This window comes from Dermacentor albipictus, chromosome 10 (assembly GCF_038994185.2).
Source record: "Dermacentor albipictus isolate Rhodes 1998 colony chromosome 10, USDA_Dalb.pri_finalv2, whole genome shotgun sequence".
Taxonomy (NCBI): domain Eukaryota; kingdom Metazoa; phylum Arthropoda; class Arachnida; order Ixodida; family Ixodidae; genus Dermacentor; species Dermacentor albipictus.
In genome coordinates, this window is record NC_091830.1 from 96,503,328 (window position 1) to 96,530,708 (window position 27,381).

The 27,381-nt window shown below is 47.3% G+C and overlaps 1 protein-coding gene across 1 annotated transcript in view; it reads left to right on the forward strand.

Annotated features, from left to right (window-relative positions):
• The window catches only part of LOC135921467 (sulfate transporter-like), a 108,025-nt gene that overhangs the window by 43,231 nt on the left and 37,413 nt on the right, over positions 1-27,381 (forward strand). The window contains exons 9-10 of the mRNA XM_065455828.2: positions 13,377-13,490; positions 21,735-21,812. Coding sequence (XP_065311900.2) covers positions 13,377-13,490; positions 21,735-21,812 — 192 coding nt within the window. The remainder of the gene's footprint in view (positions 1-13,376; positions 13,491-21,734; positions 21,813-27,381) is intronic.

Here is a 27,381-nt window from a genome sequence, read left to right on the forward strand (position 1 = left end):
CCTTTTCGTAATCTATATAAGCCACATAGAAAGGCTTATTGTACTCTGCAGATTTCGCGATAACCTTGTTGATGACATGGATGTGATCCATTGTAAAGTATCTCTTCCTGAAGCCAGCCTGTTCCTTTGGTTGACAAAATCCAGTGTTAACCTTATTCTATTGGAGGTTATTTTGGTAAATATTTTATATAATACTGGGAACAAGTTAATGGTTCCATAATTGTTCAATTCTTTAACGTCTCCTTTTTTTGTGGTTTAGTATAATGTATGCATTCTTCCAGTTTTCTGGGACCCTTGCAGTCGATAGACACTTCGTATAAAGAGCCGCCAGTTTTCCAAGCATTATGTCTCCTCCATCTTTGATTAAATGGACTGTTATTCCACCTTCTCCTCCCGCTCTTCATCGTTTCATGTCTTGCAGGGCCCTTCTGACCTCATCGCTAGTTAAAGGAGAGTTTCTGTATCCTGTTCATTACTGTTTCTAAGTGAGGTATCGTGACTCCTCTGGGTACTGTATACAGGTCAGCTTAGAATTTTTCCGCTGCTTTTACTGTATTTTCGAGATTGCTTATGATATTATCCCTCTTATCTTTTAGTGCATACATCATGGTTTGTCCTATGCCAGATTTCTTCTTTACTGATTTCAGGCTGCGTTCATTTTTTTACGGCTTCTTCGGTCTTTCTCATGTTATAGTTTCGAATATCAGTTATTGTCGCCTTGTTGATCAGTTTTGACAGTTCCGCGAATTGCGTAACGCTGCGCGGCCGCCAGTCCCATACAACCGCGTAGAGCGCAGAACTCTGCGATTCTAGACGTACTGCACTCACGGCGAAAGGTTAGAAAAACACCCACATAAGCACAGCAGAGAAGTGGCTACGTGAGGCGGTTCGACCGATAACTGTAGAAGCGTCATTCAAAACAAGTAATCGTTCTCCACTTCCGGCGGCCTTTTCTCTACTTCCTTTTTAAATAAAAAAGATGTTGATCCATAAATATTCTCATAAACAACGGTTAACTTTTTTAATATTCGCTTTTGCTTGCAGTTTGGTTGTTGCCTTGGCTCTCCCTTAGCAGATCGCTTAATTTCTCAACTCTTTGAGATTTTTGTTTCCAGTTGCCAATTTTGCACGAAAAGTGCTATACAGTTAGGGAAAAACAGACGAGGTAACGGGTGACAGTCATCTTGCTTATGGGTTTAAGGGTTATTGCAGGGTTTCATGATGGACGCTCTTTCACAATATTTTATTTCCCACCTTATCTAACCCATATCACGTGTATATGGTTCCGGGCATCTGCCAGCGTCGGGGCGAGCCGTAACTCAAGGAAACAATGAAGCAAAGGGATAAGTTAAACGCAATTGACGTTTTCTCCGGCCGCAACTCGTTCCATGGGAGTACAGACCAGCTGAGTAACAGCCGCATCCCTCTCATGGTCCCAGGATCAGCCTAAACAAAGAAGGTTGAACTAACAAAAACAACAGCTATGGGCGTGATGGTTGAATAGATGGTGACAACTGAACGCATATCGAGTTAATCGCGCGGGTGCGGAATCTACGAGAAAACTGTCCTTCACACTACAAGAGATGCCGATAACTACCGCCATCTAAAAGGAGTGAAAAAGGCAGCATAATGCTGACCGATGAACAGCTGCGAAGTCTCAACATTGATCTGGTGGCGCTTTAGGAATGTGTGAGGAGTGGTGGCGTGGGTGGGGAGGGGGGGAGGGTATGTCACTTGATTTCTGGGGGGGCCCGGGCCCCCCCGGGCCCCCCCTGGGTACGTGCCTGTTCAGTAGTAAAGCACAAAGGCCCAAGAAAGTTGATGGGAAAACGGCGCCGTGGTAGCTCAATTGATTAGAGCATCGCACGCGTAATGCGAAGACATGGGATTGTTCCCCATCTGCGGCAAGTCGTTTCTTTATCCGCATTCATTGCCATTAATTTACCATTTATTTAACTAAATCAGCCAGAACAAGTGATTTCCTGTATGTTGCCCTTGATGTCTTTGTTGGCTTCAGTATGTATGTATGTATGTATGTATGTATGTATGTATGTATGTATGTATGTATGTATGTATGTATGTATGTATGTATGTATGTATGTATGTATGTATGTATGTATGTATGTATGTATGTATGTATGTATGTATGTATGTATGTATCCTTGAGATAAAACGCGTGTTGTTATTGGCGCCGCTCCATCCAGTAACTGACAAACAGATCGTTGCCTAGGAAGAGGCTGCATGATGTAGCTGCTATCCAGTGCTCGCAGGATGAAAACCTTAGTTGATACACATGTGGTATCCTGCATGCACAACCGAACGCCTCAAATTGTGATGAGGTAACATTTGACATTTGGAACCGTGGATTCTTTTCACATAGTGTGGTGGACATAAAAGATCACTTCATCTTTATATGTCAATGTAGCGTCAGGTCATGTGTGTGTGTAGATAAATCTATATGTGAAAATAATAACCGAACGCGGACCACGAACATAAAGGGAAAAAAACAAAGCATTCGGCTCACGATTGAGAATTTTGTTAGGAGTGTGAACAACGCTCCCGCATGGCCACGAAACCTGCCTGTTTTTATGCCTTTTTGTTTGCAGTCAGAGTCCGCTTATTCTTCTGACTATGCTTAATCCCAAGCAGGCGAGTTTTGGTCAAACACCTGACTATAGTGTATGTGTGTGTGTATGCCTCTATGAACGTATTTACGTATGCTTGTGCACGAGCTCGTGTATCTCTGCATTTCCACTCGTCGTGTTCGTCTGCGTGCGCTCACTAGTACCCACGGGACTGAGTGTTTGTGTACCTGTTTTTGTGTGCTTGTGCACGCATGTGTCTCTGAGCATGCGCGGGCATACTTGTGTTTTATTGCAATTTTTGTCGTCAGCGTCTTCATGGTGTAACAAATAAAGTTCAAGCGAGATGACACCGTCCCAGCGTGGTGTCATCTCGCACTTACGCATTTGCGTAAGTGCGAGTGAAAGTCTGCGAAGGGAGCCGGTGATCGCGGCTCAATCTGGCACGCCCGAGCGAGGAAGGAGGAGAGCAAACGCGCGGTCTTCTTTCGCGCGAAAATCCGTGGGCGATGGGATGGAGAGAAGAAAGGCGGCCGGTGTTTGGCTCTAGCAGCAACTGCGTATTTCTCGACCGGGTGCAATCGGAACTGTCGACGGCGGCTCAATGTCCCGCGCGAAACGGAGGCAAGTGGGGAGGCATCGCGGTTGGGAGGGGGGAGGTAAAACCCCTTGATAATTTGAAAGTAGCGACACTCTCCTCCTCACGGCGCTTTCCTCCTCGATTCTCCTCGCCCACCGGCTGCGCACGGCGCCCTATTCCTCCTGGGCTTCCGCGGCCGGGCCGCAGGATTCTATGGAGGCGTGTCATTTTTAGCCAGTTGCGCGCCCCAGGGGGGTTGAAAATTTTGAGAAATGCTAATAACAGCATCGATAATGCTGGAGGCAACGTTTACGAAGAGGTTGGTTTTTTCTTAAAGCCGTATGAACGGGGTATACCGATGTAAAGGGAGCTTTGGGGCGAGTTCTATACTCCAGACAATTTTTCTTCCACATGATCAGATGCTTTACTACGTGCGTCTGATCTAGTATTGCTTGTTACACATCCTTTTGTGTGTGGCTTATTAAGCGAAAGCCTTAGGCATCTGTTTCATGGTCCCGTTGTGAGCTACAGAAAATATCACGTGACCGAAGGAAGGCGGGAAGCGAACCAAAGCATGTGCAGCAGCGTATAAGAGATCATTAATGATGAGCAAAATAATGATTGATTATTGATTCGATTAAGATGAATTCGGGTGTATTATGGAGGTTAAAGTGGATTAAAGTCAATGAAGGTGCATTAGGGTGAATGAAGGTGAATTAAGGTGCATAAAGGAAAACTGGGTTGGACTAAGGTCGATGAAGGTGGATTAGGGTGGATGAAGGTGCATTAAGGACAATTATAGTGGATTAGGGTGGATTAAAGTGCATGAAGAAGGATAAGGGTTGATTAAGAAGGATTAAGGTGCATTAAGGAGATGAAATAAAGTGAATGAAGGAGGATTCGTGCGGAATAAGGAGAATGAGGGTGGGCTAAGGTAGATGAATGTGGATTCGGGTGGATTAAGGTGAATTAAGGATGGTTATAGCGGATTATGGTAGATTAAAGTGAATGAGGAAGCATTATGGTTGAATAAGGAGGATTAAAGTGCATTAAGGAGGCTTGCGCGTAGATTAGGGTTGACGAAGCTGGATTAGGGTGCATTAAGGAGGTTTCTCGTGGATTATGGTGGATTAAAGCGAATGAAGGATTAAGATAGATGAATGTGGATTCAGTGTATTAATGTGCATTAGGAGGATTATTGTAGACTAATCGGCCTTAATACTCAATGAACCCTAATTCACCTTAGACCACCCTAATCCACCCTAATGCTCCTTCGTCCACCTTAATCCTTATTCATGCACTTCAATACAACTAAGTCCTGCTTAATAGCCCCAATCTACATTAATAGACCCTCATCCACTTCTATCAAACTTAATCGCACTCCATGGTGCGTAATCCACCGTAATCTACACGAATTCATCATAATAGGTCTTAATCCTCCTTTATCAACCATAATTCACCTTATTCCAGATTATTCGACCTTAATCTTCCTTTATCCTACTTAATCCCCCTAATCCTTCTTCGTGCACCCTAATCGGTAATACAGGTGATCCAGCCTTTCATCAACCCTTCACTTTAATCCACCATAATCCGCCTTAATCCCCCTCCACCCACCTTAATCTTTATTGATGAATCTTAATCTTTCTTAATGCACTCTAATCCACCTTAACCCTCCCGAATCGACCGTATGTCAATCACTAATGATTCAATAATTGACTTGGGTAATCATTCTCTTATACAGGGATGGACATGCTTTGGGTCACCTCCTGCCTTCCTTGGCTCACGTGATACTTACAGTTTACAACGCGGCCTTGAACCATAGAGATCTAAAGGCTTTCGCCTTAAAACTTAAAAAATCTCAATGTTGACTAGCTAATGCTCATCACCTGTATTACTACGGGTATACTTGCCACTAATTTTTTCACGGCGCAAAGCAGAATCTATAATGCTGCACTTCCGACTGAATAACAACAGCGACGTGCGAGGTGATGGAGCCGCCCCAGAATATTAAGCATACTGAAGACAACCGCAACAAAAACGTTGTTGAGCTGGCCGGAAGAATGAAAAAAATCAGCATTACGAGATGCTTTGCTACAAGAAAGCTATAAGAAACACCTCAGCTCGCAAACAACGCTGTTCTTTGTCGGAACAAAGTTCTTTCGGCCAATTTTATGCAGCCACTGCTTCCTGCACAAGCCGTCACGCTTTCCTAGTGGTATCATAAAAACGGCATAACCATCTTCAGGCTTCTTGCTGCAGTTATATGCGCAACAGCCGGGCATAGCACTAGCACATAGAGCAGGAAACACAGCGTACAACGGTCGCTACGCCTGCTCAGGAGAAAAATGGCGCGAAGGAAAAAGAAAAACACAAGCAAAACTGAAGATCCGCGCGTTTCCAAGGGCAATGGCAGGGAGACCAATCGTCGTGCAGAAAAACGGGGGCAAAACTGGTTGCCGCGGGGAGAACGCGCAAGGGGCGAGGAGGTGGCGAGGAGGTCACGCGGCGGCGGCAGAGCTCAAAGAGTGTCGCTGCTTTCAAATCATCAAGAGACTTTAGAAGGAGGGGGCGGTGGCTTCTACTGCGCCAGCAAATGCATACTTTGCGCGCGGTTTCGTGTGCCGTATCTTAAGAACTATCTGCAGACGGCTCATACTTTGTGCGTGCTGTTCTTGTGGCAGCTCAGTTTGCGTTGAAGCGACAGACAGCACGAAGTGCTGCTGGAGCGCTTGCTCGCGCCAGCATTTTGACAGCGAGTGTCCGCGGTCATCGAGTGTGACAGGTTCGTGTTTTCATGTGCGCGCTGAAATCATGCTTGGTAATTCAGTTAGTAAGCAACGTTTACAGTTGATAAGACCGATAAAATTACTATACTTAGTTCGTATAACTGCCAACCAACTTTCTGTGGCAATCCGATGCATCGCCACTAGGGAGAAAGTGAGACTTTAATGTGTGTGGGGCAGCTGAGAGAAGAACAACGCCGACTGCACGGAAAATCAACCGCTAGAAAAACAAGCCCATTGGTACAAAGAGCGAGTACATTTTTATGTTGCAAGAGTTTGCAAAGGAATGCGACAATAGCAGCAGGTGTGCTGTTATACAGCAAGTGCAGCCGGCGACACAGTCCCCGAAGCGAAAACAGGAAAGAAGCATCCGTGTCAGGAAATAGCTCGTGTTGCCGCAGGAAAGTACATGTTGAATGCCAGAACGATGCTGTACGTGCGAAGCGATGAGGCGAAACGTAGAAACGAGCACGCAACTTACCCATAGACTGGAAAAACGGCAAAGAAAGCCGCTGGATTTGTGTGTAATAAATCCTAATCATTCTCGAGTATTGCTGAAATAAGAGATGACATTGAGTTGCAAGCTGCAAACAATACTAAGGTACACACTACAGCGCCAAATTTCATTACTAGACTTTTCCACAGTCAGACGACCAATAGATCCCACAAATACCCCCTAAGACCGACTTGTCGGTCCCTTTGTTTGAATAATAATAAAAATAAATCTTGTGATTGAAGTAGAAGCGCACCATTTTGCTGCTTTATTGCCATTGCGAACAATACGGGAAAGAAACTGGCTTCCACACGATGTTCTTACTTCAAGGAGCATGAAAAAAAAAATATCGCAGCAGAAACCATCTCAGGACAAGAGTCGACATTAATTCCATATACATTGAAGGATGTAACGTCTTCCAGCGGTGGTCTTTCGGGACACACATTCCGTTCGCAAGACGACCTGAGTTTAGAGGGCGCTGTGTAAGCTTGAAATTTGTGCTTAGTGTCTGTAAGTGTCAGCCAGAAGTTTCGTAGGTTTTGCTCTGAGCAGCGCACACTTCCGGCGGCTCGTAACAATTTAAGTTCCAAGCTCGCGCCATCTTCACCGGCGAGCTGGGGATTGCGCAGGCCATACTATCGCCTCGGCAATCAGGCACGCGTGAATTGGGTGGCTGAGCAACACAGGATAAGCAGATTGTCTGGTTCAGCATAACGTTGCGTGAAGGCGACAGTACCGCCGAAAGTAATCGCCCAGGAATACGTCCCCTGATTCACTGTCCGACGGGAGATGGTACACCAACATGGCTGGACTTGCTGCTCAAAAAATGTGACGCCACGATCTTTCCGATTTAGTTTCTTTGCTCCGTGGAATACATAGAGTTCTTTGCAAAAATTACTAGAGGGTGTCCTGCCATTGCGATCGTTCAGCTAGCACGATAAAGGTAGGTTATTCGTACATACACTGTCTCACCTTCATGGTTGTTGTTAGAGACGTTATTGTAGTTTTCTTTATTTTGAGCTTTCTCTGCTTTTATTGGTCCGACTTTCGAAGGAGCCTATACCTTTATAAGTGCAGAAAGTAGCAAAACGCTGCGATCGTGCATTCCGCGTTTCGAGGTATGCGTCCGTGGCTAATTCTAAACGCGCCAAGCGTCTTAACAGTCGCTTGCCCAAAGTAAATTATTGTGGATGTCACTGATGCCTGGGCTCACACTTGTGTCCGTGGCGTGAAGGTTACAACGTCGTCCTTCTCTTCTAGAGGTATTTTCATCGAATCAGGCCATCGGACAATGTATTTTGCGTCTATTTGCTCATTTCTAACTCCATATTTCATAGACATTATCAGTCTGCGAAGTCACAAAGCCGTGGTTTTAATGACCGAAGGACAACGTTTAGGCAAACGCATGTGCTAAGTATCACTTACATGCTGGCCGAACCACCTCGGTTTCAGCTCCCGTAGACACTACCACCAGAGTAAGCTTTAGTAAAGATTGCACACCAGAATTACCAGAGCCTGTAGGCAGCCACCATGATGAGGATGACAGCGCGAGCGCAGCCTGTGGAATGCGGAACTTCACGGGCGACCACGGGCCACAGCGAGTTTGCGGTTATCAATCACCTGTGACTGCCGGTTTCCAAAGCATCACAGCCATCCTGTCGTCTCTGGGAATCACTTAGCGTCTCTCTTTCCTGCGCGTCTGCATTTAAGGCGATATAATTGTATCAGGGAGATAATTTAGCGAAAGCACACTGCAGCGTTGTCTGCTTCACAACTGTTGCAAGAGAGCGGGTGCAACGTATTGCCATTGTGCTCCTTCCGGTGGCAGTTACCTTCCTGTCGAATGTACACATATTTTCAAAAGAAATAATAATAATAATAATAATAATAATAATAATAATAATAATAATAATAATAATAATAATAATAATAATAATAATAATAATAATAATGATAATAATAATAATAATAATAATAATAATAATAGCGTCCTGCACTTTGCCAAGCTTTCTTTCTGCGAGACGCGTATTTATACATGATTCTGGGCCTGAGGCACAGTGTCTGAAAGGGACTAGACATTGTGCAGTACGCTCTACATTGTTTTTATAAAGGACGAATAAAATCAAAAGAATAGATTAGTGGGCCAGATGGCGACGCATAAAGCGAGGTACAGCGCAAGCGGTCACGTAGGGTGACTTAGTCTTAGGTGCCCGTTCGCCCTACGTATGCCTCACGCTATGCGAGTAACGTGTTTGTGCCGCGCGCTAGCGCCATACTTCGTGCTGCAGTTTTACCCTAATGTACCATCGATCACGGTATGCGCTTACCATTACACGATCAATATGAGTACAGTATACTGATTTTAAACCTTATGCAAGCTAAAAAATATAAAAAAAGATCACGTACATAATAATGAACGCTGAGTTATCTTTTCATAGTTTGCAAAACAAGTGTCGAAAAATAATGATAGGAAGAGTTTATAAAAAACGCAATATCTATCAAACATTTTAACGAGAAGCAACCATGCTTTAATTCGTTGTGTGCTTCATTTTGGGAATCCATTACATTGGCAGGTAAGAACTTTGGGGTATTTACGAAGAAGCTTAATAAACGCCCCAACCAGCATCCGGAAGCTTGCATATGCAAGATTTGTCCCGCCTCAACTAGAATTTGCAAGTCCTGTGTGGTTGCCTCATCAAAAATATCTAATAAATATGCTAGAAGCCGTACAGAACAGAGCAGCACGTTTTATTTCTTGCGATTATATCTATTCTCATAGCGTAACTGAAATTAAACAGAATCATGACATCATTTCAATTGAAACTCGCCGTTGCATCGCACTTCTCTGTTTGCTCCACAAGTACGTTCATGGTAATAGGCTGTCTCCGCTACCTCTCGAAAGGCCTTTGCGCATGTCAAAACGCCTCCATAACAATTTCAGTTACTCGCGCATCTTCGGTCACACATTAACCTTCAACAGCTCTGCGCTTCCACGTGCCATTTCTCTGTGGAACGATTTGCCCGACACTATTGCTTCCTTAACAAACCATGATTCCTTCCGCAACCAAGTCAGCAGTCATCTTTCAATAATACCCTTTTAATCTGTTCACCAACTTACTGCTTTTCATTGCTATTTCTCATCTGCATCGTGGTTTGTACTGGGCATCAGTTACTTTTCTTTTTTTAAAGTGCTGTATCTCTTGAGTTTGAATGCTTTTTAGAAGAAATGTATAAGTGCCACTTGCTGCATAATATGTGCACTAGCTCATATAGTACTGCTTCTGTTTATACCCCCCCCCCCCTTACGTCATGCTCCTACGGGGGCGTGTAAGGTCATTATAAATAAATGTTCTGTTATTTCTTTGTACAACTGGCTAAAATGAAACGGAAGGTAAGAACAACAATAGCCTGATTTCAGCGAGTTGGTTCAACGTAATATTATTGGCACTTTTTATCACAATTCGCCTATATATGCGGTGACTTTTCAAGGAACGACTTACGGCGAAGATGTTAGCCTTCGGTGGTCGAAATTTTTCGCGTCCACGTTGGTTCGCGAAAATCTGAGTCCATTACATTGGCAGTGCAAGGCAGAAGAAACGGCGCGAACCCCCGTAAGGCAGAGACTTCGAGCGCTTGGCAAAGTGAAACAGTACATACAGTCTTTGTAATCACGCATACAACATGCAGAACAGCATACAATTAATTAAAAACAAGCGCAAAACAAGCATTCCAACCGCATAACTGATGATAAGGTGCTTCTGATAACTATGAGAAGCATGTAGCGCTCCCCGCATACTTTTCCTATTGAAGAATACTGTCGCGCAACCTTCCGCGGCGACGGCAGCTTGCGACGTGGGGAGTCACGTAACTAGCCTTTTGGTTTTTGTATACATAACAACAAGCCTAGCAACTGATTTAAATGCTCTTTCAGCATTGCTATAGGCGGCGGCGTGCTGTCAAAACTACCATTACTTCCAATACTACCATTAGTTAAAATTAGCACTACAACTATTACTCTGAAGCAAGAAAGCATTGCATATTCCCTCAGCCGTTTCAGTGGTGGTTTTCAACAGCTTCGCTGGACATCGACTTTCGTAAGGCCGGGATGGCGGGTCACTTTGTTTAGACTTTTAGGTTTACTCTACGTCATTTTGGGGGGATTGGACAAATAATTGTCAGAAATATCACTTTTACAAACACATACGTAAGGAATTCAGCACCTGCAGTCAATTCTTGTGTTATTGTGTGAGAAATCATAAAAAATACCATACAGTATGCACGCGTATATTCCATGTAACATCTTATCTGCTCGATCTGTACTCGTTTGTGCGCGGCAAACAAACTCAAAAACCATATCTGAGCCAAGAGTTTTAAAAACTAGCCTGCGCAACTTAAGAAGAGCAATAAGCTTAAGCGGGAAATGTTTACGTTCGTAAACGTTTCATTACGTACTCATACACAACATACGGTTCTCACCCTGTTTTCAGTTCCATTGTTCTCTTGTTGTCCATGTCCATGTTGACAATTCCACCCATTGCTTCAGATGCATTTACCTAATAATAATTTTGTTGTTTTTATTTAATACAAGAAGTAACTTTATATACTATTATATCATGTTTCAGTTGTATTGTTGTCTTGCGTAATTATTTATTGACAACTTTACATATTCGCTGGGTTTCAATTAATTTGTTTTGTTCTCTCTAATTAGAACCGCAAGCCCTTGAGCTCTGGGACCTCCTCCTGTATATTTTCTTGCTTTCCTTTTAGTTCCTTGAGCGAATGAATAAAATTCTTCCCCTTCGTCTAAAAAAGTCCAAGGTACATAACAGAAGGGCATAACGGTAGAGACATGGAAGAGCACCCTAAACACTGAGAAGCGTGCTGTTGAACGGACAGCTCTAGTTTAACAGTCATATGAGAGAATATCTTTATTGAATTGGGCAAGGATTTCTAAAACACATAACGATAGTTTTTCCTTTGTTTAAATACATTTTGTTAGCATTTAACCAGTCAGCCACAAGTATCGCGCCTCTAAGAAGTAGTTTCACAGCCTCCGAATTTAATTCGTCAGATATAAGTAGTGCACTGTCATCGGTATACTCATACATATTCAGACAGACAGACAGACAGACAGACAGACAGACAGACAGACAGACAGACAGACAGACAGACAGACAGACAGACAGACAGACAGACAGACAGACAGACAGACAGACAGACAGACAGACAGACAGACAGACAGACAGACAGACAGACAGACAGACAGACAGACAGACAGACAGACAGACAGACAGACAGACAGACAGACAGACAGACAGACAGACAGACAGACAGACAGACAGACAGACAGACAGACAGACAGACAGACAGACAGACAGACAGACAGACAGACAGACAGACAGACAGACAGACAGACAGACAGACAGACAGACAGACAGACAGACAGACAGACAGACAGACAGACAGACAGACAGACAGACAGACAGACAGACAGACAGACAGACAGACAGACAGACAGACAGACAGACAGACAGACAGACAGACAGACAGACAGACAGACAGACAGACAGACAGACAGACAGACAGACAGACAGACAGACAGACAGACAGACAGACAGACAGACAGACAGACAGACAGACAGACAGACAGACAGACAGACAGACAGACAGACAGACAGACAGACAGACAGACAGACAGACAGACAGACAGACAGACAGACAGACAGACAGACAGACAGACAGACAGACAGACAGACAGACAGACAGACAGACAGACAGACAGACAGACAGACAGACAGACAGACAGACAGACAGACAGACAGACAGACAGACAGACAGACAGACAGACAGACAGACAGACAGACAGACAGACAGACAGACAGACAGACAGACAGACAGACAGACAGACAGACAGACAGACAGACAGACAGACAGACAGACAGACAGACAGACAGACAGACAGACAGACAGACAGACAGACAGACAGACAGACAGACAGACAGACAGACAGACAGACAGACAGACAGACACTGGAAAGTGTGTGAAATACCTTAACAATGCTATTCGCAATAGAATAGCTTCAGTGGTATCAGCCTGCTATGCTTCTAGAATCCCTAAACAGTCACTCTTACCCTAAGAAGAGGCTTGTTTGTCATGCGAGAAAAAGGCGCAAGAACAAGGCGGGTGGCGAAACCACGGTGTTGTTTCCGCACTAGCCAAGCGTGTGACCATGCATTCTGACGGCTTTTGTGCGTGCTTAGCTAATGTTTAATGGTCAAAGATAGACTGCAGCGTACTATAAATGTAGCCAGAGGCTAAACTTCATAAGTTACCAGAATAGTTACTGAGCAACAACAATCCAAATATAAAAAGACTATAATAATATGAAATCCACGATGTCACGGTAGCGTACAGCCGCTGGGGATACGCGCGAAATTCAGTCCAAGTTTGACCTTCACTTTCTCTGCCCATATGCAACCTACCGCCTATACCTATGCTACCAATAACAAATATGTTTTAATGAAATAAAAAAGGATACTTCTTTATTCTCAACTGATTCAGCGTTATTCAATAGTGACATTTTAAGTTATCTTTTCTTCTCTTCCCTATGAAGATGTCTACACCAGTATATTTGCTTTTCGCGGGGTGAATTTGGCCTTTCAAGCATAATGTTTCTACTATATTGGACATATTGCAAAATTTTAAATATGCTACGTATTTCTTATTTCGTGTTTGTTATTTGTTCTGCGTTACGTAGTATGCTACGTGATTGACTGAATGAATGAATGTAGTTGGGAACGCTGCTTTTTTAGTCGGCTTAATAAACGTTAGATAACTGGTGTCCATATCGAACACTTAAAGCAAGCTAGCATATTTTGCAGTTCATGCGTGTTGTAGTTAACGTAGCGGGTTCTTTCTGGTATCTTTTCCCTTTACAGGAAATGCTAGCTTACGGCATGAGCAGCGTCGTTGGCTCGTTCTTCCTGTGCATACCCACAGGATCGGCACTCGCCAGATCAGTAGTTCTCAAGGACGTCGGTGCCAAGACCCAGGTTAGTACTTCTATAACGTACCTCTGTACCCGTTCACATTTGACACACGACGAAACCCGTAAGCACCCTTACTGTTTTGAAGTAATTTCTTAAGTGCGCCTGCCCAGTGCTCTTAAACACGTTTCAAGAGTCGTGGTGAGTGCGGGGATCCAGTATATCATAGATCTTTAATTTTTCCCTGCGACAAATTTTTTTTCTTGCCGCGATTTTGCACCATCTTTCATTGTTACACCGGTGGCATCTACTTTATTTCCCCCCACCGCGGCAGCTATGTAGATTCTCGTGCATCTGTACTACTTAAAGATTGTGTCCTGGTAATGAAGGAAAAAAAAAACATTACGTAGGGTACCAGATAAAACTGTTGCGCACAGTTCTTGGAGAACTCAAGAGAATAATGCTCACAATATTAATCAAATCTCATTTTGCGGCATTACAGCGCTAAACCTCGTTTGTTCATAGTATGAATATTCTAGTTTAGCGCACAATTACTAGGAATCTGACACAGGTATCTTTACCAGTCTTCTTTCGCAGCCGAAATTGCCAATAAAGAAAATTCTCTCCACACCGAAAGACTGACCCCGGTGCACGGCGTGTCAGCCGCCGTGCGGTCGGCACAGTTGTTAGGCGTGTTATAATTATCACGGACGACGCGCTATTTTTGACGTCCTTGTCTTCGTTGCCGCCACTGAAGTTTCCTCTGCTATCGGTCCACAGGAGCAGCGTCGTTCTTTCATAGGCGCTATTCGCCACATCTTTATTTCCGGAATTTTCAGCTTCGTTTATCAATTACATACTCTGATCCATAGCGTGAAAATTGTGATTCCTTTAACTGAGCACCGATGCCATCATTCGTGAACGGGAATTATGCAGAGGGATAGAAAGCACACATACATTCAACAGCTTATGGCCGGTATTCCCCCTTTTCCTTCAAATGCACGTGTATTTTCAATCGTGTTCAACAATGTTGGTTTCCAACTGTCAGCTTTGCCACTGTGCAGCCTTTTAATGCGGTCAAGCATACAAGGTGTGTTGGTGTGAAGCGCACGAAAAGTAGAAAGAGATTTTCACGGAATATCATTGGGTACACGCGCGCTCCCGCCGCCCCATCCCTTCAAACAGTAAGAGCATGGAGACGCCTCATAAATCAGCTGGCAGGCCTTCAGAGATGTTTCGGACGTGGCTCTAAGCCCATGACCCGCGCACCTAGCGCACCCCGTGTTCGAGATGGTAACCGGGGATAAGTATGTACCTTTAATTTTACATACGCGCACGTGCCTCAGAGTCCCTAGAATCTGCGCCGCGTGATCGATCAGTGTTGCTTCACAGCTTTCGCAATGGTCTACGGCCAAGTAATCGCTTGGCGACGTTTATTTCTTTTATGTATTTTAACCTACGGGATTCTAAAGGGGTTTTAATTCATCGAAGCTTTTTTAAATACATATGTACGGCATAATCATTCACCTGCGTTGCTGCACAATTTTTCCAATCAGTTGGCAGATTGTCAAAATAAAGTTACAGGATTTTCAGATTGCCGTGTTCTTTATCTTCCAAAATGAAGCTGTAAAACAATACATGGAGTCAGCAAGTCACAAGATGGGATTTTGATCCAATAAAGGCAAGACGTGTCATGCGATTTCATCTAGCATTTGCCGAGGAGGAGGAATTCATAGTGCATTTGCGGACAGGCCGCCAAACCTAAAGCTAGCTTTACGTTTAAAAGCTATCTTGTAACAATTGTGATTTAGAAACGTGCCTTTTGTATAGCATTACCACCGCTCCTCTTTACAACCCAGCCGTCATTTGTGCATGAGAGATACTGAGCAGAACAGAAATGGCTAAGTGAAAGCCTACGCGTGTGCTTGTGTTTCCATCAGCCTTGTTGCATCGATTTTTGCTTGACTGTAAAGTAGCCCTAAATGTGCCTAAAGCGCGAGTTTTTAACACATTGTCAAACAGTCTGCAATTTGGGCTTGCCATAAATGCAAATTCCCGTCACCCGCGGATTACCTCGACGGCGCGCGTATTCGGCGCGCGTACCACAATGATGATGCCGTGCTACGTGCCACCAGCGTGCCTAGGGTGCCTCGATAGTGCCGCGCCCCTCCGTTTAGCCTCCGGTTAGGGTGGGCACAGGCGTGTTTCCGTTTTGTAAACGGCGCCGACGGGCAAAAGCTGCGCCGCGTTTGAAGGAGGCTTGTGCGCATGTTCGAATTGCGAGAGAGGATACTGGGGACTGCGCCTAGGCAATACGTATGGAGCAGTACGCGCTTTGTCCCGTTCGTCTCCAGACGATGGCAAAGCGCACTGCACAATAACCGGTGCTAAACTTCTGTTCAAACCTGATAAAACTAGCCGATGCAAAATCAGTAACAGCTTAGCATACCAAGCAACGAAATTCGCAATAACAACGTGTCATTCTTGATTAGTCTACGGCCGGTAAATTAGCAGCTACCTGAGACGGCACTCCCGCGCTTCGTTCCGGGTCGCTTCAGTCACTTTAGCAAAACCCCTACGTGGCAGGCCTGGTGGTGAAGCATAAGTGTAAAACAACTGTATAAGTGAATGAGAGAATCATAAATTAGCGCACATTTGAAAAGAACAAAAGTCACGCAGAAATTCTTCTGGGAGTTGTCTAATTATGCGCAAGCATTGTGCCACTTACTTACCTCCACGCAGCCCGATGTAATTATCAATGTTATGTAACTTGATCCGACCAGTATAGACCACAGCGCTGCTAGGACACCAACTATTGAGGACGGCGATGCAAGATGAATAGATGAAGCAAGCAAACTACTGCATACAGTAGCGCCCGGTGCATTGATGACGTTCCCATCATTATCGCTCTTTAATGCCTTAGCCATCTACGTCGAACATTATGAACCGTGATGAACCGTACTACAGCCGCGGCTGTGTGTCTCACCGCTGCGCATGTCCTATCTTTAAAGCAATCTGCGATGGAGACAGAGAGCGCCGAATGCTGATAGCTTCGTGTGCGCTGTTTTGTCACCGCTTAGTTCCCGTTGAAGCGAGACGCGAGGGCCACTGTCTTCAAGGCGAGTGGTCATATTTTCGTGAGCGCTGTGTTCTCGCGGCGTAGTTCCTGGTAAAGCGAGAGGCAGCACGCATGTGAATTCGCTCGCTGCTGCGTGCCCCTATCTTCTATTCGATCCTCTTAAGTGACGGACGGACGGGGCGAGGGACGGATGGACGGTTTCTGTTGTTGGGTAGGCAAAGAAATGCTTACGCATGTAAAAAAACCTCAGTGCCCTTTGACTCTGTGAAGAAGGATTACCAGCGAAGCTGTGTATGTGGGCCCCTTAATAGCGAACTGCCCCTCCGCCAAAGGTCGGCCCGGCATTGCTCTATCTTCGCGATCGCCCCACGTATGAGGAGGACTGCTTAACGCCTACATCCCCTCCGCCACGGGTCGGCCCGGTATTGCACTATCTACGGGATCGGCCCACGTATCGGGAATGCTTAACGCCTGCTTCACCTCCGCTGCGGGTCAGCCCGGCATTGCACTATCATGGGGATCGGCCCCCGTATGGGGAGTGCTTAATGCCTGCTCCCCCTCCACCGCGGGCGCGCCAGGTACTGCACTTTCTCCGGGATCGGCCACGTATGGGGAGTACTTAAGGCCTGTTTGACCTCTCCCGTGGGTAAGCGCGGCAGTGCACTATTTTCGGTATCGGCCCAAGTATCGTGAATGCTTAACTCCTGCTTCACCGCCTCCGCGGGTCGACCCTGCATTGCACTATCATCGGTACCGGCCCACGCATAGGGAGTGCTTAACGCCTGGTTTTCCTCCGCCGTGGGTCGGCCCAGCACTGCACTATCATCGGGATCGCCCCACGCATAGGGAGTTCTTAACGCCTGCTTCACCTCCGCCGCAGATCGGGCCGTTATTGCACTATCTTCGGTATCGGCTCACGCATAGGGACTGCTTAACGCCTGCATGACCTCCGCTGCGGGTCGGCCCGGCATTGCATTATCATGGGGATCGGCCCACGTATAGGGAGTGCTTAACGCCTGCTTCACCTCCGCCGTGGGTCGGCCTCTAATTGCACTATCTCCGGGATCGGTCCACGTGTGGACATTGTTTTGCTTACCACAACGATATGAAAATTTCCTTGTATGGTAGAGGTACAGAGCTTCGCTGTAATACGTTGTAACTAGCATTCGAACGACTGACCTCCCAATCATGAGCGCGGTGCTATAGCCGCCACACCTGGAAAACCAACGGAGGGGAGCTTATTCCAGGGTATTTGAGTGCGGTCGTCGGCTAGGGACAAACGAGCAAAAGCGTGTCCGCGTCCGTAGTACCTAGGCGCCGTCGCCACATTTTTATTTCTCAACGTGTGTACGCGCATCAGGAAAACGCGCTGTACCCATCTCCGGTCGGTGACATTGACAAAGCGGAAACACGCAGTAGGGTTGCAGTAATATCGAGGCACCCTGCGCGCCACGCACTAGCGTCTTTCCCGCTGAGAGTAGACGGCCCTACAGTGTTCTTGGAACTGGCGACACATATATTAACGCGATAGCGTTAAGGAGCTCGTGTCGCAGAAAAGCCGGTGTCGTCGGTGTCGGCGTCGGGTGTCGGCGTCGGTGTCGGCGTTTGCGGCGTTGACCGTGAGCGATAAATCACGGCAGGCGCTTCATAAATAAAAAGCAACTTCCAAGATTGGCCCGGTGGGAATCGAACCAGGGTCTCCGGAGTGTGAGACGGAGACGCTACCACTCAGCCACGAGTTCGATGCTTCCAAGCGGTGCAAACGCGCCTCTAGTGAATGCGGTGTTGCCTTCGAAACGAGCCGTGGAAAGTTATACTGCGGTGTATATCGATAATTATGAACATGTAACGTACAGAAGTCACAATTACACGAGTTGCGAAGTGCGTTTCCGCTGCATTTCTTCTGCGCTTTCCGCACACGCAGAGCCATCTTGCGGCAAACACAGAAGACCCCCTCCTCTCAAGACAGGAGGCGCGCCGCGCGCGCATTGGGACCGCTGCCAGGCGCGTCGCGGGACTCCCTCTCCCCTGACGACGCTTCGCCGTGCTCCCGGTTTAGATTACTATCTATCTCTCTGCCCGTGCCGATCACGACGTTTGGCTGGCGTAGATCGTTTCCCCTCCGAGACACCGAGTTCTTTGGTTCGTTCCGTTCGCTCAGGCGCACGTTTCGTTGCCGCGCCGAACGCTGCGTTGCTCGACGCTCACCGCGTGATAGGTGGGCGCTAAGTCCGATGCGGGGCGCATCGTAAGTCATCGCTGTGCCGTAGCGCATTGTCTTATACCCCTTGGCGGGTCGACGGGAACGCTCTCGCGTCCCACTCTTGAAGGCGAAGCTTAAGCGTCCTCCAATTTTTTAACCAAACCCTTGTGGTTCTACACGCCGTAGGTTGACTTCGGCGTCATGCCCGTTCTGTGATTATTGCTCTCACACTCTGGCACTGAGCCACTGCCTGCCTCTGCCATCTAACGAGCTGCGAAAGACAAGCTCATAACTGCATGGGCTCCATCATAGCAGCATCTTCGCGGTAAACCTAGTTTAATAATAATCTTGCAAATAATTGTATCCTGAGAAGCATTTACATGTTGCGAGCTATTTACAGCCTGATTAGTGTACCTTACAGCGATGCACATGACCTCGAAAGAAGGGCTTGCGCAATGTTTAGCATTCGACCTCCCCCCATCATATCATGACAAAGCGGCTGCTCCTGCGGGTTGCCTCGATTTTATGCAGCATAGAGGCGGTCGGAGCACAGCCTCGGCGTGGTAAAAACAATGCACTCTGATATCATCCACTTACTTCATCTTCAGCTACCGCAACTCCCCAATTTAATGAAGCAATATCTGTAAAATTCTGAACAAGTGAATTTTATGGGTGAATAGACAAATGTCGAGCGGAGTAATTGAATAGACTTGGAAAGCTTTCGGTGACATTTAGTCATACCCAGAGCATAGAGAAAGAGATTCAGCAAGAGCAGACACTCCCATAGAGCTGGTGACGTGGTGTCGAGCGATGTCTACTCGCTAAACACATGGCGAGCTAACCCGACGCTGGTGACGTGGTGCCGCGCAATGTCTACTCGCTAAACACATGGCGCGCTAACACGACGCTGGTGACGCGGTGTCGCGCGATGTCTACTCGCTAAACACCTGCCACGCTAACACTGCGCTGGTGACGTGGTGTCGCGCGATGTCTACTCGCTAAACACCTGGTGCGGTAACGCGGCGCTGGTGACGTGGTGTCGCGCGATGTCTACTCGCTAACCACATGGCGCGCTAGCCCTGCGCTGGTGACGTGGTGTCGAGCGATGTCTACTCGCTAAACAGCTGGCGAGCTAACCCGACGCTGGTGACGTGGTGCCGCGCAATGTCTACTCGCTAAACACATGGCGCGCTAACACGACGCTGGTGACGCGGTGTCGCGCGATGTCTACTCGCTAAACACCTGTCACGCTAACACTGCGCTGGTGACGTGGTGTCGCGCGATGTGTACTCGTTAAACACCTGGTGCGGTAACGCGGCGCTGGTGACGTGGTGTCGCGCGATGTCTACTCGCTAACCACATGGCGCGCTAGCCCTGCGCTGGTGACGTGGTGTCGAGCGATGTCTACTCGCTAAACACATGGCGAGCTAACCCGACGCTGGTGACGTGGTGCCGCGCAATGTCTACTCGCTAAACACATGGCGCGCTAGCACGACGCTGGTGACGCGGTGTCGCGCGATGTCTACTCGCTAAACACCTGCCACGCTAACACTGCGCTGGTGACGTGGTGTCGCGCGATGTCTACTCGCTAAACACCTGGTGCGGTAACGCGGCGCTGGTGACGTGGTGTCGCGCGATGTCTACTCGCTAACCACATGGCGCGCTAGCCCTGCGCTGGTGACGTGGTGTCGAGCGATGTCTACTCGCTAAACAGCTGGCGCGCTAACACGGCGCTGGTGACGTGGTGTCGCGCGATGTTTATTCGCTAAACACATGGCGCGCTAACACGACGCTGGTGACGGGGTGTCGCGCGATGTCTACTCGCTAAGCACCTGCCACGCTAACACTGCTCTGGTGACGCGGTGTCGCGCGATGTCTACTCGCTAAACACCTGGTGCGCTAACGCGGCGCTGGTAACGTGGTGTCGCACGATGTCTACTCGCTAAACACATGGCGCGCTAACACGACGCTGGTGACGTGGTGTCGCACGATGTCTACTCGCTAAACACATGGCGCGCTAACACTGCGCTGGTGACGTGGTGTCGCGCGATGTCTACTCCTTAAACACATGGCGCGTTAACACGACGCTGGTGACGTGGTGTCGCGCAATGCCTACTCGCTAAACACATGGCGCGCTAACACGACGCAGTGACGTGGTGTCGCACAATGTCTACTCGCTAAACACATGGCGCGCTAACACGATGCTGGTGACGTGGTGTCGCGCGATGTCTACTCGCTAAACACCTGGCGCGCTAACACGGCGCTGGTAAAGTGGCGTCGCGCGATATCTACTCGCTAAACACCTGGTGCGCTAGCCCGGCGCTGGCGACGTGGTGTCGAGCAATGTCTACTCGCTAAACAGCTGGCGCGCTAACACGGCGCTGGTGACGTGGTGTCGCGCGATGTTTACTCGCTAAACACATGGCGCGTTAACCCGGCGCTGGTGACGTGGCGTCGCGCGATGTATATTCGCTAAACAGCTGTCGCACTAACACGACAGCAGGTGGGCCGATTCGCGTGCTCTGCTACGTCGAAGCGCGCTCGTGACGTGGCGTGGCAGCCAATGGGAATTTACGGGCTGTTTCCCTGCCACAGATGTCGTCTTTTTCGATCAATGAGTCATTTGATGCTTTCGCACGAATATATATTTGCAAGGTAGTTGGAGATATTACTATGTAGTTTCAGTGCACTTGCGTATACAAACAGGCGATGGAAGCTTCCACGCCCGGCATGTTGTTCAAAGATGGTCATGGCTGTTGTCACTACTGGCAGAGGGTTTCATTGCTGTAAAAGATTCATAATTTAGAAAAATTATAACGGTTTAATTGTGTTTCACTGGCCTTATTGGGACACGAAAGATGAGTCCGAAAGGTGTGATCGTCAGTCATGAAGCACCTTCAGTATGTCTTTTTGGTTGCTACCATAGGGCTCAGGAAACAGTTCGCGCGACATCAACCACGCATGTGCTGTTTGTGTTGTAGCTTTTATCAAGAATATGCAAGCATACTTTGCCTAATGTTGCTTACAGGTGTCTGGCATCGTCTCGTGCGTGTTCGTGGCCGTGACGCTGTCTGTGTTTGCACCAATTTTTCGGCCACTGCCAGAGGTGAGTGACGTTCGAAGCATTTGGTGCTTTCATCCTTGCAGGTAACCTTCGTATCTTGTATTAGCGCCTCTGTACCATAATGTTTTCTTTTTATGCGTGATCCAATAAGAGGAGTCGATCATGCAAGCCGCTTTTTCTCGGCTCTTGGAAGCGTGTAGCCCGTAACAACCGCTAAGAAAAGCGACGAATAAGGCTAGTCGGCACGACATTGTGACAACTGCGTTAAGTATTACGAAAACACACATACCAGTACAAAGGAGCACACACTTATAATGCGCTCGTTCTGTACGAACGTGCTCCTTCGTCTTCATGCGTGTTATTTCGTAAGACGTTTGTCAAGTATCCACCAAATATATCTGAGAAAGAAGGGAAAGAGAAAATGGGCTATAATGACACTTAGTGTGCTTTGGATTCACAATAAACACGGGTTCCCGAACGCAGTTCTGAGCTTAAAATTTAGGTCTCGTTGGAGTTGTAAGGCTTCAATGAGTTTTATGTTTTCCATCTTCGCATCCAATTTACCGCTTGTGTTCTTCTCACTGTCTTTTTGTTGACTCCGGGTGATCTATTTGCCGTTTTAATTAAAGTGCACTTGGTTGATAACGTTCTTGACCTCTTTCCTCAATCCTCATCTATGTCTTGAGGTACAGATAATTCTGCGCTTTAGCCGCCCAACACATTTCGTTAAATTTCGCCTCGAGTATATAAAACTAACATTACTTCACGTTTCGCTGACTACCAGAGATTCTCAGCCTATTTCACACTCCACTGCTTTATTAGTGATCTTACTCGGTGCCCCAATACGAATCGGCTACCCAAGCTTCGATCACCTTCAAGCCCCAACAACATATATAATATGAACCAGAGAATTGCATTTGCAACTGTAGCGCGCTACTAGGTGCCACAGTGATCGACCCAAAAGGGACGACGACGACACGCCTAGCACGATGACTGTGCACGACCAAGTAATTTGGGGTTGTAAGATCGAAGGCCAGTGGCGCTTAATCCCGCTCCTACCCGATGGAGTGGGCCCTGTGAAAATATAATTTGTTTACGCAAGGCACCGACGTCCGCCTGGTTTTCCCTCACTAACAGGAACCTAAGACACGGAAACGTTATTCCTTTCCATGTTCCTCGCACCACCTCGTATTTATTGAAACCTTAAAGTTATGCACGTTTCAGTATAGCCTAGTGCCACTTCTCCGTCATTCTCCAACCAAGGTCTATGTTCGAGTAAGTCTTCTCTGTATGAAGTATACAGTCAAGAATTGATACTGCTTCACTTTGGGTATAGAACTTCCTCTTGAATTGAAACCACGTAATTATTATCCAATTGATGGTAAAGATCGTAGCAAATGATGTGGCAATCGTGTAGTAAATGCGTAACTTTTTTAAACAATAAAATCTGCCATTATTTTTGATAACTCCACTCTTTTTTGGCGTGTTTTCTTGTATCCTGTCTCCTGGGAATAAATCATTACCTTATTTGTTTATGAAGCCAGTGCTTTCTTGCTGTATATAATAAATCGCGTGGTATACTTCGGCAATGGGCCGTCTGCAACCTTAGTATTATTTCTTAGAGCGAACAGGTTCTTTTTCAGGAAATAAGTGGTGACAGAGCTGTCTTTAGCTTAATCGAGATTACAGGAAGATACAGGCATTAGCTCATTGATAAATAGCAGTGCCCAAATAGACAATTAAAGGTACTAAGAAAATTATTTCTTATTATTCAACTGACACCAGCTCTTGCAACTGCGAACTTGAAGCAAGTAGTGTTCAAGGAATCAATCCCTAACAAAACTTTTGAGGCCAGCACCACTTCTCAGACATCCTTTCGTTATATGTGCTACGAAATAGAGTTCCGTTCCACCTACGTTTACCGAAAGCAGCGCTTTAGCTTTCCAGGACGATGTTCACTGAAAAGACCATGGTTATTTCGGGTCAATTTGTGAACATATCTCTCAATACTGCAGTTAGTCTTAGAATTTTTGCTAAGCAGGCATGAATTATCAATTTGCTACATTTGCTTGTGAGTAAATAATTCATATGGACCTTAGTGGCGGTGTTAGTTAGGTACCAGGGCACAGCGATCTGTCGTGCAATATCCTGCTCTACGACTAGTCCATCTGAACACGCCAGATCGCTCTGTATGCACGATGCCACGGATTACTATGCTTGAATCTAAACACAGCCAATGTACGTGCTTATAGCTTCATACAAAGGCGGGCTTCCTCTTTTTGCCGCCTGTAGATGGCATCTCGATGCAGTGTGCCGCTGCTCCGGCTCTCGCCGCGTGGAGTGTACCACTTTTGTCGGCGCCTGTACAACTTCGAAATGTGCCAGTTTGTCAATCGCGACGTCTGCACAAAATTTAAAAAGAAAGGAGACTTCGGTGTTACATTATTATCTGTGCATTCGTAAACGCCGTTGAACACCAGCTGCTGCCTACAGGACGTGTTCAAATACATGTCCTTCTGAAGCTACGCAGTACTGTGTCCGTTTTATCGCATCTTCAGTGGCTTTCTTGTTGACCGACGCTAGAATTATACGGCAGACATCCGTTATCCTTGCCTTGAGCTCGTCTGACGCGGTAGTCTCGACCATGTACAGTACTCACGGATTGAAATAGGACATTCGGAGCTCGTGGCCGTCGCTAAATGCAGGGCCCCACTGGATGCTCATGGAACCAAGGTGCTGCATTGTGGTATAGCGCGAGGGGGAGAACATCTAGAAAGCAGAATTGCTCCTTCCGGTCGCCAACGGGCCGGCCTGTGGTTTAACACACTGCCTGCGTGGCGCTGCAAGGCTTGCGCGTTCGTGTGCCGACCGAAAGGGTTCGGCGGTGCGCATTGCCCATTTTGCGGCGGCGTCTGCGTGCGCATCGTGCTTGCGCGTTTTGGCGATGCGGCACGCATGCTGTGCCAGGAAGACACAGGATTCAGCTACGTGATAGCGCCGCACGTGCGTTCGTAGAGATGATCAACACTTGCACAAAAGAAAAGAAAGTTTATTTCGTCCGCTTTGTAACGACAAAAAAGAAAAGGAGCAGTCACAGGCCTGTCCTCGTGCAACGTTTAAACGAAGTCTCAGTATTTTGTTGGTTCACCCCTAGCAGCGAATACGGCGGCCATTCTGCGTGGCAAGCTTTCGTAGAGGCTGTCGCCCAAGGAAGAAGGCGCTAGCTTCTCCCATTCTTCTTGAAGAGCCGCCCACATGTTGTCCGAAGAACACCTGCGTAGCGGCCGACGAGACAGGGCGTTCTTTATTTCAGCCCATACATTCTCAATAATATCAATGTCCGCACCTTGCGGAGGCTAGTTCAACACCATCACACATTTGCCTTCCAGGAGGCGAGTGACGGATGCTGCGGTGTGAACTGGGCTCCAGTCATGCTGGAAGTAAAACAAGCCGCACTTAAATGGGCCAACCAGGGCGTACGGCATAAGGACGGTGTTGAGGAGGTCTAATTATGCTGAGGCATTAAAGCGGCCGTCCAGGCGTACAAGCGGAACCAAGCCATCTTTGTAAATACACCCCCACACGTTCACGCTACATCGACCGCTGCTTGCAACACGATGTAGATTTGGGGTGTCGAACCTGGCTGAAGGAAGCGGAAAGAACACATTACGTTTTAATTCCCTGCGATTGATAACCGCGACGATAGGGGTCCGCCTCTTGAATGCTGGCAGAGTGCACTGCCTTTAGTGACCATTTCTACGAACTGCTTGTGTCCAACCCACGAAACAAGGCGCTGGTGAAAAGCTTTTGGCGTGCGCTCTCTCCTCGCGGTAGCGGAGTGCACGGCATATAAAACCTAGTTTTTGATGAAAACGCATACCTAGCCGCCACATACCATCTATCCCATCTAGCATGCGCTACGGGAATGTAAAGAAAGGTAAACGTTGGTGGATTTTTTTACTGAAGCTGTGTAACCACCGAATTCGTGAAGGAGTCCACCTGCCTCGTGCTTCGTGTCCTCCACGCTCGCTGCTGCTGGTCCCATTTTGATGTAAACGTGCTCTCGTCCGTAAAAAGGACATTCTGCCACTCTTACACTGTCCAGGACCGATGCTCCTGTGCAAACAGCAGCCTTTTGATCCTGCTTTCTGAAAAGATGGAGGGCTTAATCACCGCCACACAACTACGAAGACCACTTGTGTGAAATTTCTCGCGTACTACTTGTGTGCTGGCTGCTAGCCCCAGGTCGTTCCGTATTTCTTTCGCCGTCATCTTCGGGTTTCGTCTCGCTGCTTCAACGATACGCTCGTCATTAGAGTCGGTCGTCACCTTCGGTCGGTGTCCTCCGGGTAGATTTGTCACGCAAGCATCCGTCCTGAAAGCCCGCACAATCCTGCTCACCGACGAGCGGGGGCGTACGGTCATATCGACGATTTGTTGCTGCGGTAAACCTGTTGCAGACAGTCTCAATCTGCATCCGTTCCGAGATGGGTATACCTGGCATTGCTGCTCCTGTCTGAAACGCAGGCGTGTCTTGTGTTCACCATGTATAACTACCTGTGGCGCGGCTTCTGCTGACGTCAGTACGACCAACAATGCCGGGTGTTATCATTTCGAGGCTGAATAAAGAAGGCAGCTTCTCGACGGCTACTCCACAGGTGTTCGCACGAAATAAGCTATTCTTTTGTCCAGATGTTTATCATATCTACGAACGCACACAAGGCGCAATCTCGCAGCTGAATCCCGTGTCTTGCTTGTACAGCATGCGTGCCGCATCGCCAAAGCGCGTGCAATGAGAGCGTCGTCTGCTCGCGCAGGTGTGCACCGTCGAGCCATTTCGATCGGCACACGAAAACGCGCAAGCCTTGCAGCGCCACACTGGCAGTATGTTAAACCACAGGCCGGCTTGTCGGCGGCCGGAAGGAGTAATTCTGCTCCGTAAATGTTCTCCCCCTCGCGCTATACCACAATGCACCACTTTGGTTCTATGTGCACCTACGAGCGGCTCTGCATGTAACGACGGCCACGCGCTCCGTATGTCCTATTTCAATCCGTGAGTACTGTACATACGATCTTTCCCATGACCCCAAAGAAAGAAATCGAATGGAGAGAGGTCAGGTGACCTAGCCAGCCAATTTACAGGGCCGTGCCTTCCAATCTGTTGCGCATGAAAAGTCACATACAGCCAGTTTCATGCTGGGATAGTGGTGTGTGCTGGCGCCCCATCTTGCCGACACCACAGAAGTGGAATACATTATAGCAGGACCTAGCTCAGAAACTCATCGAGGACCCCTTCAAGGATTTGGCTCACGTAACGCTATCCAGTCAGTGTGTGATCGAAGAATATGGGACCGATTATAGCACCGGCGTAAATTCTGAACCACACATTGGGCGTCCACTGGTGCTGAATCCGATAGCGCTTTACGCAGCGTAGAGTGGAGTCCCTCCAATAGTGTGCATTATGGAAATTTACTTAGGCGTTTCTGCGAAAATTGGCTTAATCTGTGCACATGATGTTCCTCAATGTGTCCGGAGACGCATCGGATATTGTGAGGACCCAATTCGAGAAGTCGAGGCGAGGCAATTCTACAGGTCCCTCTCTTCCAAGCAT